We start from the raw sequence: 12958 nt of genomic DNA, 5'->3' as shown, positions 1-12958 counted from the left end.
TGACCACACATGGGTGGAGAGCCCTGTCTCTAAGCAGCAGAACCAACTCTGTCCCTGCTGCCAAAGCCACCACAATGTACCTTGGAAGGCAAGAGGCTGCTGCACAAATAAGAATTACGGTGATGCCCTGGGGCAAACAACTAATGGGAGAAAGATGTAGCAGGATGCTACTGCATTCTGTCATTTTTATGTGTGAATTATTATGCTTCCCATCACCACAGTTACTTCAGTTGCTGGGTAGTGCTGTTGAAAAAAACTTATGTCTGGTCTTTCACACATGTTTAAATAAAATTATTTAGAAAGAGGAATGAAAGTACTGTTGTGCATCCAAACCACTAAGGCTAAGCATGATTTCAATGCTCAGGACAGACCTTATTTGCAGCATCTCTTGCCTGCTGAATCAGCTCTCTTATGCGATTTATGTTCTCAGAGATGTTGCTGATTGGCATCAGCTGTTGGTTGATACTCTTGATCTTGCTGAACAGATCTGGAAGTTGGTTTGTCAAATTTTTTACTGCAATGAAAGAAAGCAAATAATTGATATTAAAAAGGAGGAGGAAAACAAGATGCAAAAATATGGTATCACTATACAAGTATCAGAAAAGCAGTGGACAGGGTAATGACAAAATGGTTTTGACTGGTCCTACAATATTAGGAAGCTTTCACTAAAAGTAGCAGTTTATACAGAGGTTATTGTACTCCTGAAATTTTTGGCCAAAGGTATTTGCAGAAGTAGTCAGAATCAGCACTTCTAAAAATGTTTTAGATAAAGAAAAAAGTATTAAGTAGAACAGCTATGTGGTCTCTGATATTATTTCCCAGTGGCAGCGCATGCTAGGGCAGAATGAGGATAAAGGAGAGCAGATAGGCTGGTAGCATCTTCTACTGCCACTGTCAGAGAGTGAATAACAGGGTAGGCAGACTGCTGGCCTGAGTAAGGCATGAATTATATTCTTATGTCAAGGTTGCTAATCATTACAGTTGAGCACTCTCTTATAGTATCTGGCTAGGTTTATTTAAGAGAAAAAGAAATATTATGAGAATTTCAACTTTTGTTATAATAGGAACCAATTTCTCATCTCCAACCCAATGATGCAGACAGCAAACAAAATGAAATCCTGACCTTTTGTATTTCTAAATATGACTTCTAAACCAGTTTTGTAACTGTAGGGATGACTTACAACCCTGCAACACCATGCAGGACGAGCTCTTCTATTTATATTATTTAAAATGTTTTTTTCTTACTTGACTTTATCAGATAAAGCTGCTGAAAATACATAAAATGAAGTTGATTGGGAATGTGATTGTCCCTTATTTTGTATTCAGCTGGCTCTGTGCAATCCTTTTCACTTAATTTCAGCTAACAGACATGTAGCCTAAGGTAATTGTCTAGGGCCCTTCTTCTAGGTAGCAGAAAATCACATAATAACAGAGCAGCTGAGGTTGGAAGGAACCTCCAGAGGTCACAGTGTCCAACCCCTGTGTTCAAGCAGGGCCACTTAGGTCCAGTAGCCCAGAATTGTGTCTAGGCAGGCTTGTGAATATTCCTGAGGATAAGACTACACTACCTCTTCTCTGGGCAACCTGTGCCAGTACTCAGTCACCCTCACAGCAAAATAACTGTTTTGTCATCTTCAGATGGAATTTCCTGTGCTTAAACCTTTTACTCCAGGGGCACATTGCAGGCTCATCTTCAACTTTGTGCCCACCAAGACCCCTGAGGTCCTTTCCTACAAAGCTTTTTTCCAGCTCCACCACCTGCTCAGCCACCTTTACTGGTACATGGGTTTATTTCTCCTCAGGTGCAGGACTTCCATGTTGGACTTCAAGAGGTTCCTGAGAGTTTATTTCCACAGCCTGTTGAGGTTTGTCTGGATGGCAGCACAAGCCTCTGGTGTATCAGCCACTCCTTCCAGTTTAGAGTCAGGAGCAAATGTGCTGAGGAACACTCTGCCTCATCATCCAGATCATTAATAAAGGTGTTTAACAGGATCAGACCCAGTATTGACTCCTGGGTTCCCCATTAGTCACTGGCCTCCAAATCTTCAGAGACCAGTCATGGTACTAGCTTTTAACACATACCACAGAATGGCCTGAGTCACTTTCTGCTGCGCCTGTCCCTTTCTACTGGCCATAAAATAAGTTCAGAATACTAGCTTAGGGTAGGTGCCTAACTCTTGAGTGATCAACGCTTCTGCTGCAAACTGGCCATGTTCACCCTTACAGTGATTTGGCAGGTCCCACACAGCACCTGCAATACCTGAGTTGTTTGCCTCCATCAGTGCTTTATTGAAGCTGGCACTCTGTGTGCTCCCATAGTTACTCTTAATTCTTTCCACTTCTGCTTCGATTGGGACCAGTTCCCCCAACACACTATTGGTGACAGAGTTGGCATTTTCTGCCATGTTCCTTGCACTGCTGATGATGCTGTCGATGTCACCTGAAACACACAGAAGTGAACATGCAGATTCTTACAGTAACAGACAAAAGGGGCAGGCCAGAATTGATCCCTAAGTAACAAACCTCTGTTTATCCCATTGAGATTGTTTTGAGCAGTGACAAGATCAATTTTCAGTGAATTCGTCTTTCCATCAGCAACATCAAGTCTTTGCTTTAGGTCTTCAAGGTTAGGACCAAGAGCTGCAAAACAGTGAAAGGCCCATGAGAATGTTAAAGAAAAATATCAATTTTCTGTTGGGCAGGTGGTGTTGCGGCACTTGTCTACAATCCTACACAGTTCATGATGCCACTGAGCAAAGGCAAAGTACAAGGCAAAGAACTTGCTGGACAGGAGGACTGCAAAGGTATATAGCATAGGAAGCCAGAAATCTACTTTCTTGCCTTTTTGCTATGGAAAATAACTATGACAAAAAGTCCCACTGTAATGGAACTCGCATTTTTTCATTGAACAAGTGCTGAAGGACTCTGCTGAGATGTGAAAATTTATGGTTCAAGGAAAGTTACTTGTGCCGTGCCAACATTTCTAGTACCACTTTCTTAGTACCTTGCAAAGTCCTTTTAGTCTCCTGTGCTTGATCCATCAGTGCACTGCTCTCAGTTTTTAACCTTGCAGCTTTTCCTGATAGGTCTTCTCTCTTCACAGTCTGACAATGGAAGCACAGTACTCTAAGATCACTTGATAATTACATTAAAACTTAAAGAGAAAAAGAGAGAGGCCAATCCAATTTAAAGAACCCCCAACTCCACTGAGATCTCATTTGAAGAACATTACCTTTAGCAACAACTACCCAGGTTAATTCAAGCATACTACAACCTTGGTCTTTAGCAATCTTCAGATGGATTTTTAGGGCATTTGGAGGAAATTGCTAGCATTCAGCTGTTGGATGTTATATCTCTGCTGAAGAGATTGTGGGTATTAGTAGTACAGAGTAAAAGAGAATACCTGAAATCACCTGCAGTGATTACCAGGCTTGCCTTGTCAGATCTCTATTTTGCACTGAAAGTAACAGTCAGTATTCATACAGGCAGAGCCATCAGAAGGGCACTAATTGGCCTGGTTAGTGCTGAGCCAAGACTAATTAATCAACATGCAGAACAGCAACTCATATAAAAAGTCACAGAAAAATAAAGCATGCCAAGACACACAGCTGTTTCATTTTGGGGCCTCTGTGAAAAAAAAAAAAAAATAGAAGTCTAGTTGTGACAAGTTTACCATGATTTGGCCACTTACTGACACTTACTGATAAAGCTGAGTCAGCTGCTTTCCCAGCTTGGCTGGCTGCCTCCTCTGCTGCCTTGATGGCACCAATGATATTGTCATAGGCAGTAGAAGCTTCCACAGCACAGCCCACCAACTCGTCCTTCCGGGCACTGTTCTTTATTCTGTGGGAAACAGGGGGAAAAATGCAGCCTTCTTCCAAGGCTGTGAGATGGATTCCGAACAGATCTGAACTCAGTATTTTCTAAGTAGCGTCAATAGAAAAAAATGTTTGTCAATTAGATCTGTAACTTCATTCTACAAAAATATCAATTGGAGATCGATCAACATGGAAAGACTCTTCAGAAGACAGGATAAGTTCAGGCATATGGAAAAGCACAGCTGTGAGACGCCAAAGCAGCCTTCAAATGATTAAGACTGAGAGAATTCACCAAAGCATATGGTCAGTAATAAGGCACCTCAATCCCAGTCCTCCAAATACAATTCAGTTAAGAGGAATTCAGAGAACTGTAGGCGTCAGATCATCGAGCAACTACAAGACCTTTTGTGTTTTCCCCAAGAACCAGCACAGCAGCTCTGAAATCAGAAATGACAGAAAAAAAATCTCTTCTACCCACTCCCTGTGAACTATACACCTGTCTAGTACTAGATGCTTTTATTTGTGAGAACAGTGCCTTCTTAATTGAAAAAAAATCACATTGAAAACAAATTAATTAAAACGTGTTTTCTACCCAAGACTTTTCCAGCCACGTTAGCTATTTTGGAATTTAACTTTCTGAGACTGTGCAGTTGGTGCAACGACAAAATGTAATTTGTACAGGGAAAAGTAAATCAGGATTTCACTTTTTTCATTTTGTTCTGATGTATCACAGAAGGCCTCCAAACCCCCTCTCATAATTCCAATGCAAAATACAAATAATGGAGAAAGAAACACTTGATTCCTATCAAGTTTATAATATTTCTGCCTTTCTAGAAGATTTCTTGAAGGATGAGAAAACCAGTGGAGGTTTTTTCCTCCATAGTGCTGAAGACTTCCAAGACAGCCATTTATTCAAATTATTTGCCTCAATTCTTTGATACCACATAAGCATCCCTGAGCACGAGTACCTGAAATAACTCTACAAAAAATATGCTAAACATCTTCCCACTCTGTACTTGAGGATTTTCTCTTGCTAGTAAGATGTTAATGAAGTGTTATTACAGTAGTATGAAACAGTATTATGTGACTTCACACTTCTAAGGGAGGAAAATCCAGTAAAAATACAGGAAGATCTGGTTTTTGGAGAAAAAAAAACTTCCATACATGATCAAGAAGCAGAAAGAGACCAACTTAATTTCTCTCTAGGTTTGCAAATGGTTGTAAAAGCAAGCAAAATTACAGAGCATTACAACCACTTTTTTTGTTCTGTACAAAAATGACTCATTTATACAAATGGCAACATACTCTTCCAGTTGCTTTGCCAAATCTTGCAAAGATTTGGCATGTTCCTCGGCCCTCACCACCAGTGGTTCTTTGCTTGCTGATGAGAGATTTGCCACTTTTTCATTCATGTCCTTCCTTGCTCCATCCAGCTGAGCAGCCAGGCTTTCATATTCCTATGGTTGTAAGAAGATATAATTTTATTTGTATTTCTACATGTTTCATTACATTATGCTTCCAGACCCATTATATAAAAGCTGAGTCAGAGCAAAGACCCTTCTAAGCTTAGTATCTTGCCCCTCTGACAGTGGCTAAAAGCAATTAACCAGAAAGAAATACAAGAATAGCATAATTGTTTATGGTACTTCTCACAGATGTCCTCCCAAATTTGGATATCTGCAGCTCAGTGTCTTTCTCAGACACATCACAACCTTGAACAAGCTTCTCTTACAGAAACCTGTGCAGGCATGCAGACTCCTTATGTATCCAGGATGAGCTGCGAGATCCTTTCTTTCTTGACAGACTCAGATAAGCCTCATCTCCAACAAGATACTGGGGTTTTTAACTTTCTCTTAAACTTTACCTCTTTGCTCTCTTGCAATAATCCAAGCACACTCTTAGCTTGTGTCAGGGAAGATCGGGCTGAGCTCAGAATATTCAAGACACCATTCTGTTGCACAGTTGTCTCCTCAATCCGTTTCTGAGGAAAAATGGGAAGTTGATTAACGTGTGATTGAGTTAAGGTAAGTGGCATGAAAAGCTGTATCTTGAAATCAAAATTAAAAAAAGCTGAAACAAAACAACAAACCCAAACCTAATCTAGTTGGCAGTAGGATTTACCAAGGGCACAGTCACATTTTTTCTTAAATATGGACATGAGTGTGCTAAACCAGTGATACATTTCAACAAGACCACAATTTAGAGAATGTGTCCTTCAGCACACACTTATTCCTTGTACTATTTCACCAGCTCTAAAATTCAAACACTGCTCAGTATAACATCTGTTCCTCGTCCTGAAGCTGTTCTGTAGAACACTAAGCCCAGATAATTTAAGTATTGCACCCATTTTTGCTCCCATCTTTCATGGCTGTTAAGGCTAAATACATTAAAGAACTTACTACGAAATGTACATCAGCAGCACAAATTTGGTCTAGAAAAGGAAACAAAAGCACTAGTGGCAGCTGGAAAGAAGTGCTGGGAAGACACTGTCCTTCCCTGCTCTCATCAGAGCTATGTCTTGGTCACACTGTTCTGGTCACACAAAGAGGCCATAAGCAGCAGTACACCACATTCACACCTGTTCACACACCCATCAGAAGATGGAAAGAGACCCTGAAGAAAGTCTAGAAAGAATTAGTGCTTTGTGAGGTCAAAAGCAGCAACCAAAACCACTTATCTTCTGAGGTTTATTTTTTTTCTCCTGATGCCCAACATTACCTTAACGTCTTCTAACAGAACTGTGTTGTCTCTGTTTAAGCCTTCAGCCTGCTTGATTTGAGCTGTCGCATCATTCAGAGCTTCACGAAGGTCAGCGATTTTGGATTCATATTCATTCAGTGCATCCCTCACAACTTTAATAAGCCCACGATTCTCTTGCTGATACTTCTGTAGTTCATTCTTAATGAGTGCCAGTACTGCAGTATCAGGACCAGAAAGAAAAGTTTTGTTCAGAGAAGGAGGGAGCAAGAACAAACTTTGTTAAAAAGGCCTTGGCATTTAGGATTATAAAGCTGTACTTATGTGAACTGAGCATCTTCTGCAATGCTAATTTCAGTGCTACTACAGCAAAGATACTATTTAGCATCTCTCTGGATCAAATCTGCTCACTAGTTTGCTGCTGCAGACACAGAACACAGATAAATGTTCTCTTAATTAAGTAAGGATGACACTGATCTGAAAACACTAATTTTCTTTTTTATATGGAAATAACATAATTTCATCTACAATGTAGACATCTACAACTGTGCTAGCTATCAAAGCCTCCTCTGTAATCAATAGAGATATGAGCACATTTAATTTCAAAGAACATAGAAACATAAAATATGTCAAATTAATCACACTCTTTAGCATGCCCATTTCACTGCTGACAAAATAGGAGACAGAAGAGTCACTCAGAGGTAGGTATCAATGTTCAAGGTTGGTTGAAATTAACTGTCACACATATGGGTGACATTCACATTTCACATTCCTCCACTATGCCCCTGATTAGGAGATAAGCCTGCAACTTTTCTTGATGTCTCCACCATCTGGAATCAAGTTTCTGAATGTCCCAGTCAAACACTTGCAGAGAACATGACAGGGAGTACAACTAGTGCAACTAGAATTGAGCTTCCTTGTCCTTTTATGACCTGGCCCTTGGACTACTCTAGCAGCTTCTGAAAATCTGTTGTTAAATGGAACACACAATTCCTCTAAAATAACTCTGTGTACCACTGCCTATCTCTTACAATACACAGAAGTGTTGCATAGGTGTGTTAGGATTAGCTACATCTTTATTGAGATTGATCTAGTTACAAAAGAAGGCTCTACTGGGTTTCTTCCCCAGCTCAATCCATTTTCTTCTGTAACACACTAAAAATGCCTTTAAATCCCCTCCAGAACTATCACTTTCCTGCCGACTAAGAACAACATCAAATCTCAGGGACACCCTGCAAAAGGCCTCTCCCTCTACTCCAACCCAACCAATAATTCTTCAGATTTAAGACTGATCTTTCTAGAAAGCCAGAAGCTGAGAGAACAAGCACTTACACCGCTGAGCTTCCGCCCGCTCCTTCTCTGCCTCGGCTTGCAGCTGGCCAAAGTTGCGGCTCCGCATCTCAGCCATCATGCGCTGAGCTTCGGCCAGCTCCTCAGAGGCATCTCCCAGGGGCAGGTTGTTGCCTTCTGCGTCCGTGCCAGCTACCTGTTCCAAGAGTGCTGGAGAAAAAAAACACTGTCAAAGTTAAAAACAGGATGTGCTTAAGCCTATTCAAAATTCCCAAATGACGGAGCCAACATCTTCCGAGATGGATCTGCTTCGTTAATGAATTCAGGAATAGGCAGGCATGTCTTTTTTTTCCTTAATGAAACAGATTCATCTTCCATTGATTCTATTAAGATGAAAAGTATCCTATGACACACAACCAGGGAGAGCAAGATGGCATTGGCCTTGAAATTTGTCCCAAATGATCAAGTTCACTGAAATAATTTTAAGCTAACTTTAAAGAGCCCATGATAACAACCCAGAACAAAATTAGACTTGAGTCAGGATAGTCAAATTTGTTGCTAGAAGTGTCTCTATAGTGAAGCTTCTCTGTCCCTTTTCACTTCATAGGGAAAGTAGGGTCCTAAACTATTATATATTAGCTTTCTAATAGGAAGAGTGAATATTACAGCTGTGACTAAATTCTGATCTACAAAGTTGTTTTCTAAGAAAACTTATTTGTAATTAAGGAGATTGCAAATAAGCTATAAAAAAACTTAAAGATGCTATAAATAAAACATGAGTTAGAAATTTTTTTTTACCTCGTATATTGTTGACCACCACTTGTATTTGTGAAACCAAATCCTTTCCTTTCTGATGAGTTTGGCCAAAATTGTTGAATAATCTCTCAGCTTCTTTGTAGTTCATTTCAGCCTAGCAAGAAAAAAAACTATTAGATTAAAAGTATCTGGATACAGCATGCTAATACATAGTCAGGAGATGTGTACTTGTAAATTGATTTGGTAAATCACCTTTTCCTGGAGAGCATTTACAGCACGATTTAGTTTAATGAATTCTGTCTCCAACTCATCTACCTTCGAACCTTGATTATGAACAGCAGAACGGTAATTATTCAATAAGACCTGAAAAGAAAGGAAAAAATTAATCCAATAAATCACTCACTGCACAGCAGACAAAAAGCAAAAATTTCACTGGATTAAATCTTTACCCAAGATAGATACAAGCAGAATTACTGATATGAAAACTGAACAATTCCTTCCCAAAACCTGAGGGTTTTATCTGTAAGTATAGCAACTGCTATTCCAAAGAACATTTTTTAAATGAATTTTGGTAATGACAAGTGGAATGTTGGGGGTTTTCAGTAATGCAGAGACAGGAAGTGCTTGAAAAAGACATAGCTAGAGGGACACCTCAGAGGTATAATTTCCAAGGTGAGCAGGCCTCAGAAAAGCAGAGATACTGATTGCGTTTCAGAGCATGACATGGAAACCAGAGCTACCTTCTACCAAGTGAAGCCCACTGCTGCCAGCATTTGGTATTTGGAATCCAGGGTTGATGTATGTCTTCTTGCAAGTGACAAGCATATGGCAATGGTTCCTGGGTTCACTGCCTATCCACTTAATCTGAAATCCACTTTTCTGTATTTCTGTGTGCCTACCTTTAAGTCCTTGATGCGTGTTTCCAGGTCTCTCATCTGCTCCAGAGTGTGGGTACTTGCATGGACATTTTGCAGCTGAGACTTGATGAGCTGAAGCTCATCACCCATTGTGCTCAAATCTTTCAGCAATGTAATCACACAGCTGTCACAGGCTGGAGGGAGCAGTGGAAATCAATACATATCATTGATATTTAACACAGAGAACGTTTCACTGAACACATTAGTCATGGTGCAAAAGTTTTGAAGCTTGTCACCTGGTGTAGTCAGAAGAACAAAGGCAACAACAAAGCCTGCAGCATTAAGGAAAGTGACTTAAGTCAGAAGTAAGGAGGAGGTTTCATTTACACCTGACTAGATGAGTACCTCTTTAATCATTTTTCCAAGTATCTGGTTGAATGCTTGCTTTTAAAACATTCATTACAGGATATCTCAGTCCTTTTTAAACTATGTCACCCTTAAAAGAGTCAGCAGTATGTATTCAGAACCAGCTGAAAGTAATCCAAGTGCAGTTCTATTTTATCACTTACAGTCACAATCTTCATTGGGATCCACATCTTTGGGTTCATTATTGAAACATTCTGAAATCACAAGATTAGTCATTAGTAATCAAAGTCTTCTTATGGAAATACTACTGCATTTTTTCCCTCACTTTTCATGTTTGGGAGCCATTAAAACATGATGCTGCCCTTTCATAAATCCACACCCACTGTGAATGAGCTGAAATGCTCAGAAGGCTTAAGCAGACCAGAACATTCAATTCCCACTAATGCCTTGATGAAAGCAACACCTTTTCCATCCCACAAAGGAAACCTACTGTAATCCCACACTATATGCTACTTGGATAGGAGCAGGAAACCCTCTCACACCTCATTTGTGTGCAAAATGTATTGCTAGAATTTTTCTAGGATTAGAGACAAGATTATATTGTTAAAGAACTTCACCCAGGACATAGGTTCAAGCCCCTTTTATCTACTTCAGTATCCAGGTTCAAACCACAGGTTCTGATTCCCCAAAGAACGTCTTACCCACAAGGAACTGAGAAATATTTATGGCCTTCCTTCATGCCTGCCACAGCTTGCAAGATTATGGTATTAATCAAGCTTGAGAGAAATCCACAGTGTGTGTGAATAGATGGAGGCACTGTATGTAAGACAAGGCAAGCAGCTTGGACCACAGATGCAGGTCGTATATAACAAACATTGCCCTCAGACTTTCCAACAAGCCAGTGCAGGTGATTTCCTGTCCAATGCACTCTTTTGTTTGGTTTTTACAAACCCTGTTATAAGAAGCTTAACAGTCTCCAGGTGCACATGGAGTAACATCCTAGGATACTAACTTCTAGGATGCAGGAGAGGAATTGGCTCCTAAAAATGTCATAATAGGACAGGAGTCTCCCCATCTTGATGCCCGAGTTCCTTTTACAGGCTTGGTCCCACTGCCAAGCTCTCATCTCCTCTTGAAAATGAAAAGAGCTGTGCATCTTGGTCAAAGATTGAACCTGATGATCCTGAAAGTCTTTTCCAGCCTTAATGATTCTATGTCATTTACTCTAAGGGAAAAGGATGCACTCAGTATAGAGTCAAGAGTCATCAACAGTTTGCAACTTGTGAGAGGATACAGTGATAAAATTGGACCTGAACTTTACCAGCGGCATGAAACAGCCTGGAACAAATTGCCTAGCTGTGCCATTTCCTTTGGCACTTGCACATTAAGTCATCAGGAAGTTAAATGGGATTGGTGGTGATCACTGCTGCCAAAAGTAGAAAAATCATAAGAATATATTTTTAAGAGAATGAAGGAAATTCCTCTGAAATGCAAACATCCACGCAATTCTGCTGTTGTGTAGTTCAGCTAACAGCAGGCCCATGTCAGCCGTCACCATGTAGTACCAATTAAATAAAACTATTATTACAGCTTGTGCACCAACATCAGCCAAGAAATGGTGACGTGCTGGCAAAGTGCCGAACATCACGCAGAAGGAACCTGCTAGAACATGCTGTGCCGGTGATCTCAGAGGGGCTTATTCCTTATACAGAGAAAGAGACTAATGCTGACGAGGAGGAAAACAAACTGGCTTGTTGAATATTGCCCTACGGATTAATTTGTCCTAGCAAACTGTTGCTTCAAAAAAGAAAGGAATGATAAAACATCAAACACTGCTTGGATCTGTTCCATATAAGGTATAATAGATATGTATTACTTCAATGATGAAATATTAAATGAGAGCAAGCTATTGAAAAATTGCACCAGCTGCCAACAGCAGTTCACATCACCTGCTGTTTCTCCAATTTCTGTGGCCAAGGAAAGACAATGGGTTCCTTGCAGTTAATAGACTGCAGGATGAACAGCAGTGCAGAGAAATGAAGAGGACAGAAATATCTGCAGTTATTAGCTGGAAACTTCACTAACATATGAAGAAGAAAATCTGTCTACAGGGAAGAAAGAGTGAAATGTTATTGGTGAAAAAATATGGGAGAATCAAGGACATTTCAGGAGCAGCGGCCTCTGAGATTCTGAATATAAAGGAGTATCACAAGGGACTGAGGTGGATTGAGGTAAAGACACTCTGAGAAATGTAAGATCAGGCCCTTTACTTCAGAATTCTAATAGATAAAGCAAACATATGCTCATATCATTATGTAAGAGCTTACTAGTAGTGAAGTACATGTGTGACTGATTCTGGGAAATCATTAATGTTTTAGCTAAAAGAGCAGCGTAGCAGGATTTATAAAAGAGTCTCCTGAGTCAGGTTCTAACTTCCACTGCAAATGCAGACAGCTTGGATACCTAAGACAGCAGTGCCTGAAGCAGACTCTGAAGATTTCACTGAACTGTGCCAAATACATTTTAAAAAGGCATTTTCAGGATGCTCAGTTTCCTAAATCTGTAGGACAGACTGGCAGGATATTATTTAACCCTGTCAACAAAGGAACCATGATATATTTAAAAACACTGCCATGAAACAAAAACAAAAAGTTAGCAGTATTTACGAAGGGAAATACAGGACAAAACCATTTAGAAGGGTAAATCTGATGACTCAGGGACAGCCCTTCTATCACTGTTGTGTTGCATTTTAGGAAATCTTAAATTTTGGAAAAATTATCTACATTTCTTTTAAGTCCAGATCTTTCCTGCAGTTCATCTAATCCAAGTAGCTTCCTTCTTTGCTTCCCAAACAGAAAACAAGGCTCTTTTCCATTCAGAATAATGCTACATTCACAGGCCCTCACGTACCTCCAGTCAGGTGGTCACAGCTAGCCAGTTGTCCATTATTATTACAGTTACATTTCTGACAGAAGCCTCCATATTTTTGTGGATTTCCAAAATATCCAGGAGCACAGCTAGATAAAGAGATACAAGTAATTTTGATTAAGTAGTTGAAGCTAATTTTGTGAAATGTACTTTCCCTTGAGATAAAAACTCAGTTTGCCTGAAGAAACTTTCAAGAACTTTTGATTTCATGTCTTGACTTAGACAGAAAAAATATATTTTTGATTT

The 12958-nt window shown here is 39.9% G+C and overlaps 1 protein-coding gene across 3 annotated transcripts in view; it reads right to left on the bottom strand.

The window, feature by feature from the left end:
* Positions 1 to 12958, bottom strand: part of LAMA3 (laminin subunit alpha 3) — a 109038-nt gene that overhangs the window by 19066 nt on the left and 77014 nt on the right. For all 3 annotated transcript variants that reach the window (XM_064435294.1, XM_064435295.1, XM_064435298.1), the window contains exons 44-57: positions 12695 to 12801; positions 9988 to 10038; positions 9461 to 9612; positions 8814 to 8924; positions 8604 to 8715; positions 7848 to 8015; positions 6537 to 6733; positions 5683 to 5799; positions 5124 to 5275; positions 3702 to 3843; positions 3005 to 3104; positions 2524 to 2640; positions 2261 to 2440; positions 372 to 514 (exon numbers count right to left, since the gene is read on the bottom strand). In XM_064435294.1, the coding sequence (XP_064291364.1) occupies positions 372 to 514; positions 2261 to 2440; positions 2524 to 2640; positions 3005 to 3104; positions 3702 to 3843; positions 5124 to 5275; positions 5683 to 5799; positions 6537 to 6733; positions 7848 to 8015; positions 8604 to 8715; positions 8814 to 8924; positions 9461 to 9612; positions 9988 to 10038; positions 12695 to 12801 (1849 nt within the window). The remainder of the gene's footprint in view (positions 1 to 371; positions 515 to 2260; positions 2441 to 2523; positions 2641 to 3004; positions 3105 to 3701; positions 3844 to 5123; positions 5276 to 5682; positions 5800 to 6536; positions 6734 to 7847; positions 8016 to 8603; positions 8716 to 8813; positions 8925 to 9460; positions 9613 to 9987; positions 10039 to 12694; positions 12802 to 12958) is intronic.

Source organism: Passer domesticus, chromosome 1 (genome assembly GCF_036417665.1).
Source record: "Passer domesticus isolate bPasDom1 chromosome 1, bPasDom1.hap1, whole genome shotgun sequence".
Lineage (NCBI taxonomy): Eukaryota > Metazoa > Chordata > Aves > Passeriformes > Passeridae > Passer > Passer domesticus.
The sequence above is the reverse complement of the archived record's forward strand: the minus strand, read 5'-3'. Positions and strand labels throughout refer to the sequence as shown.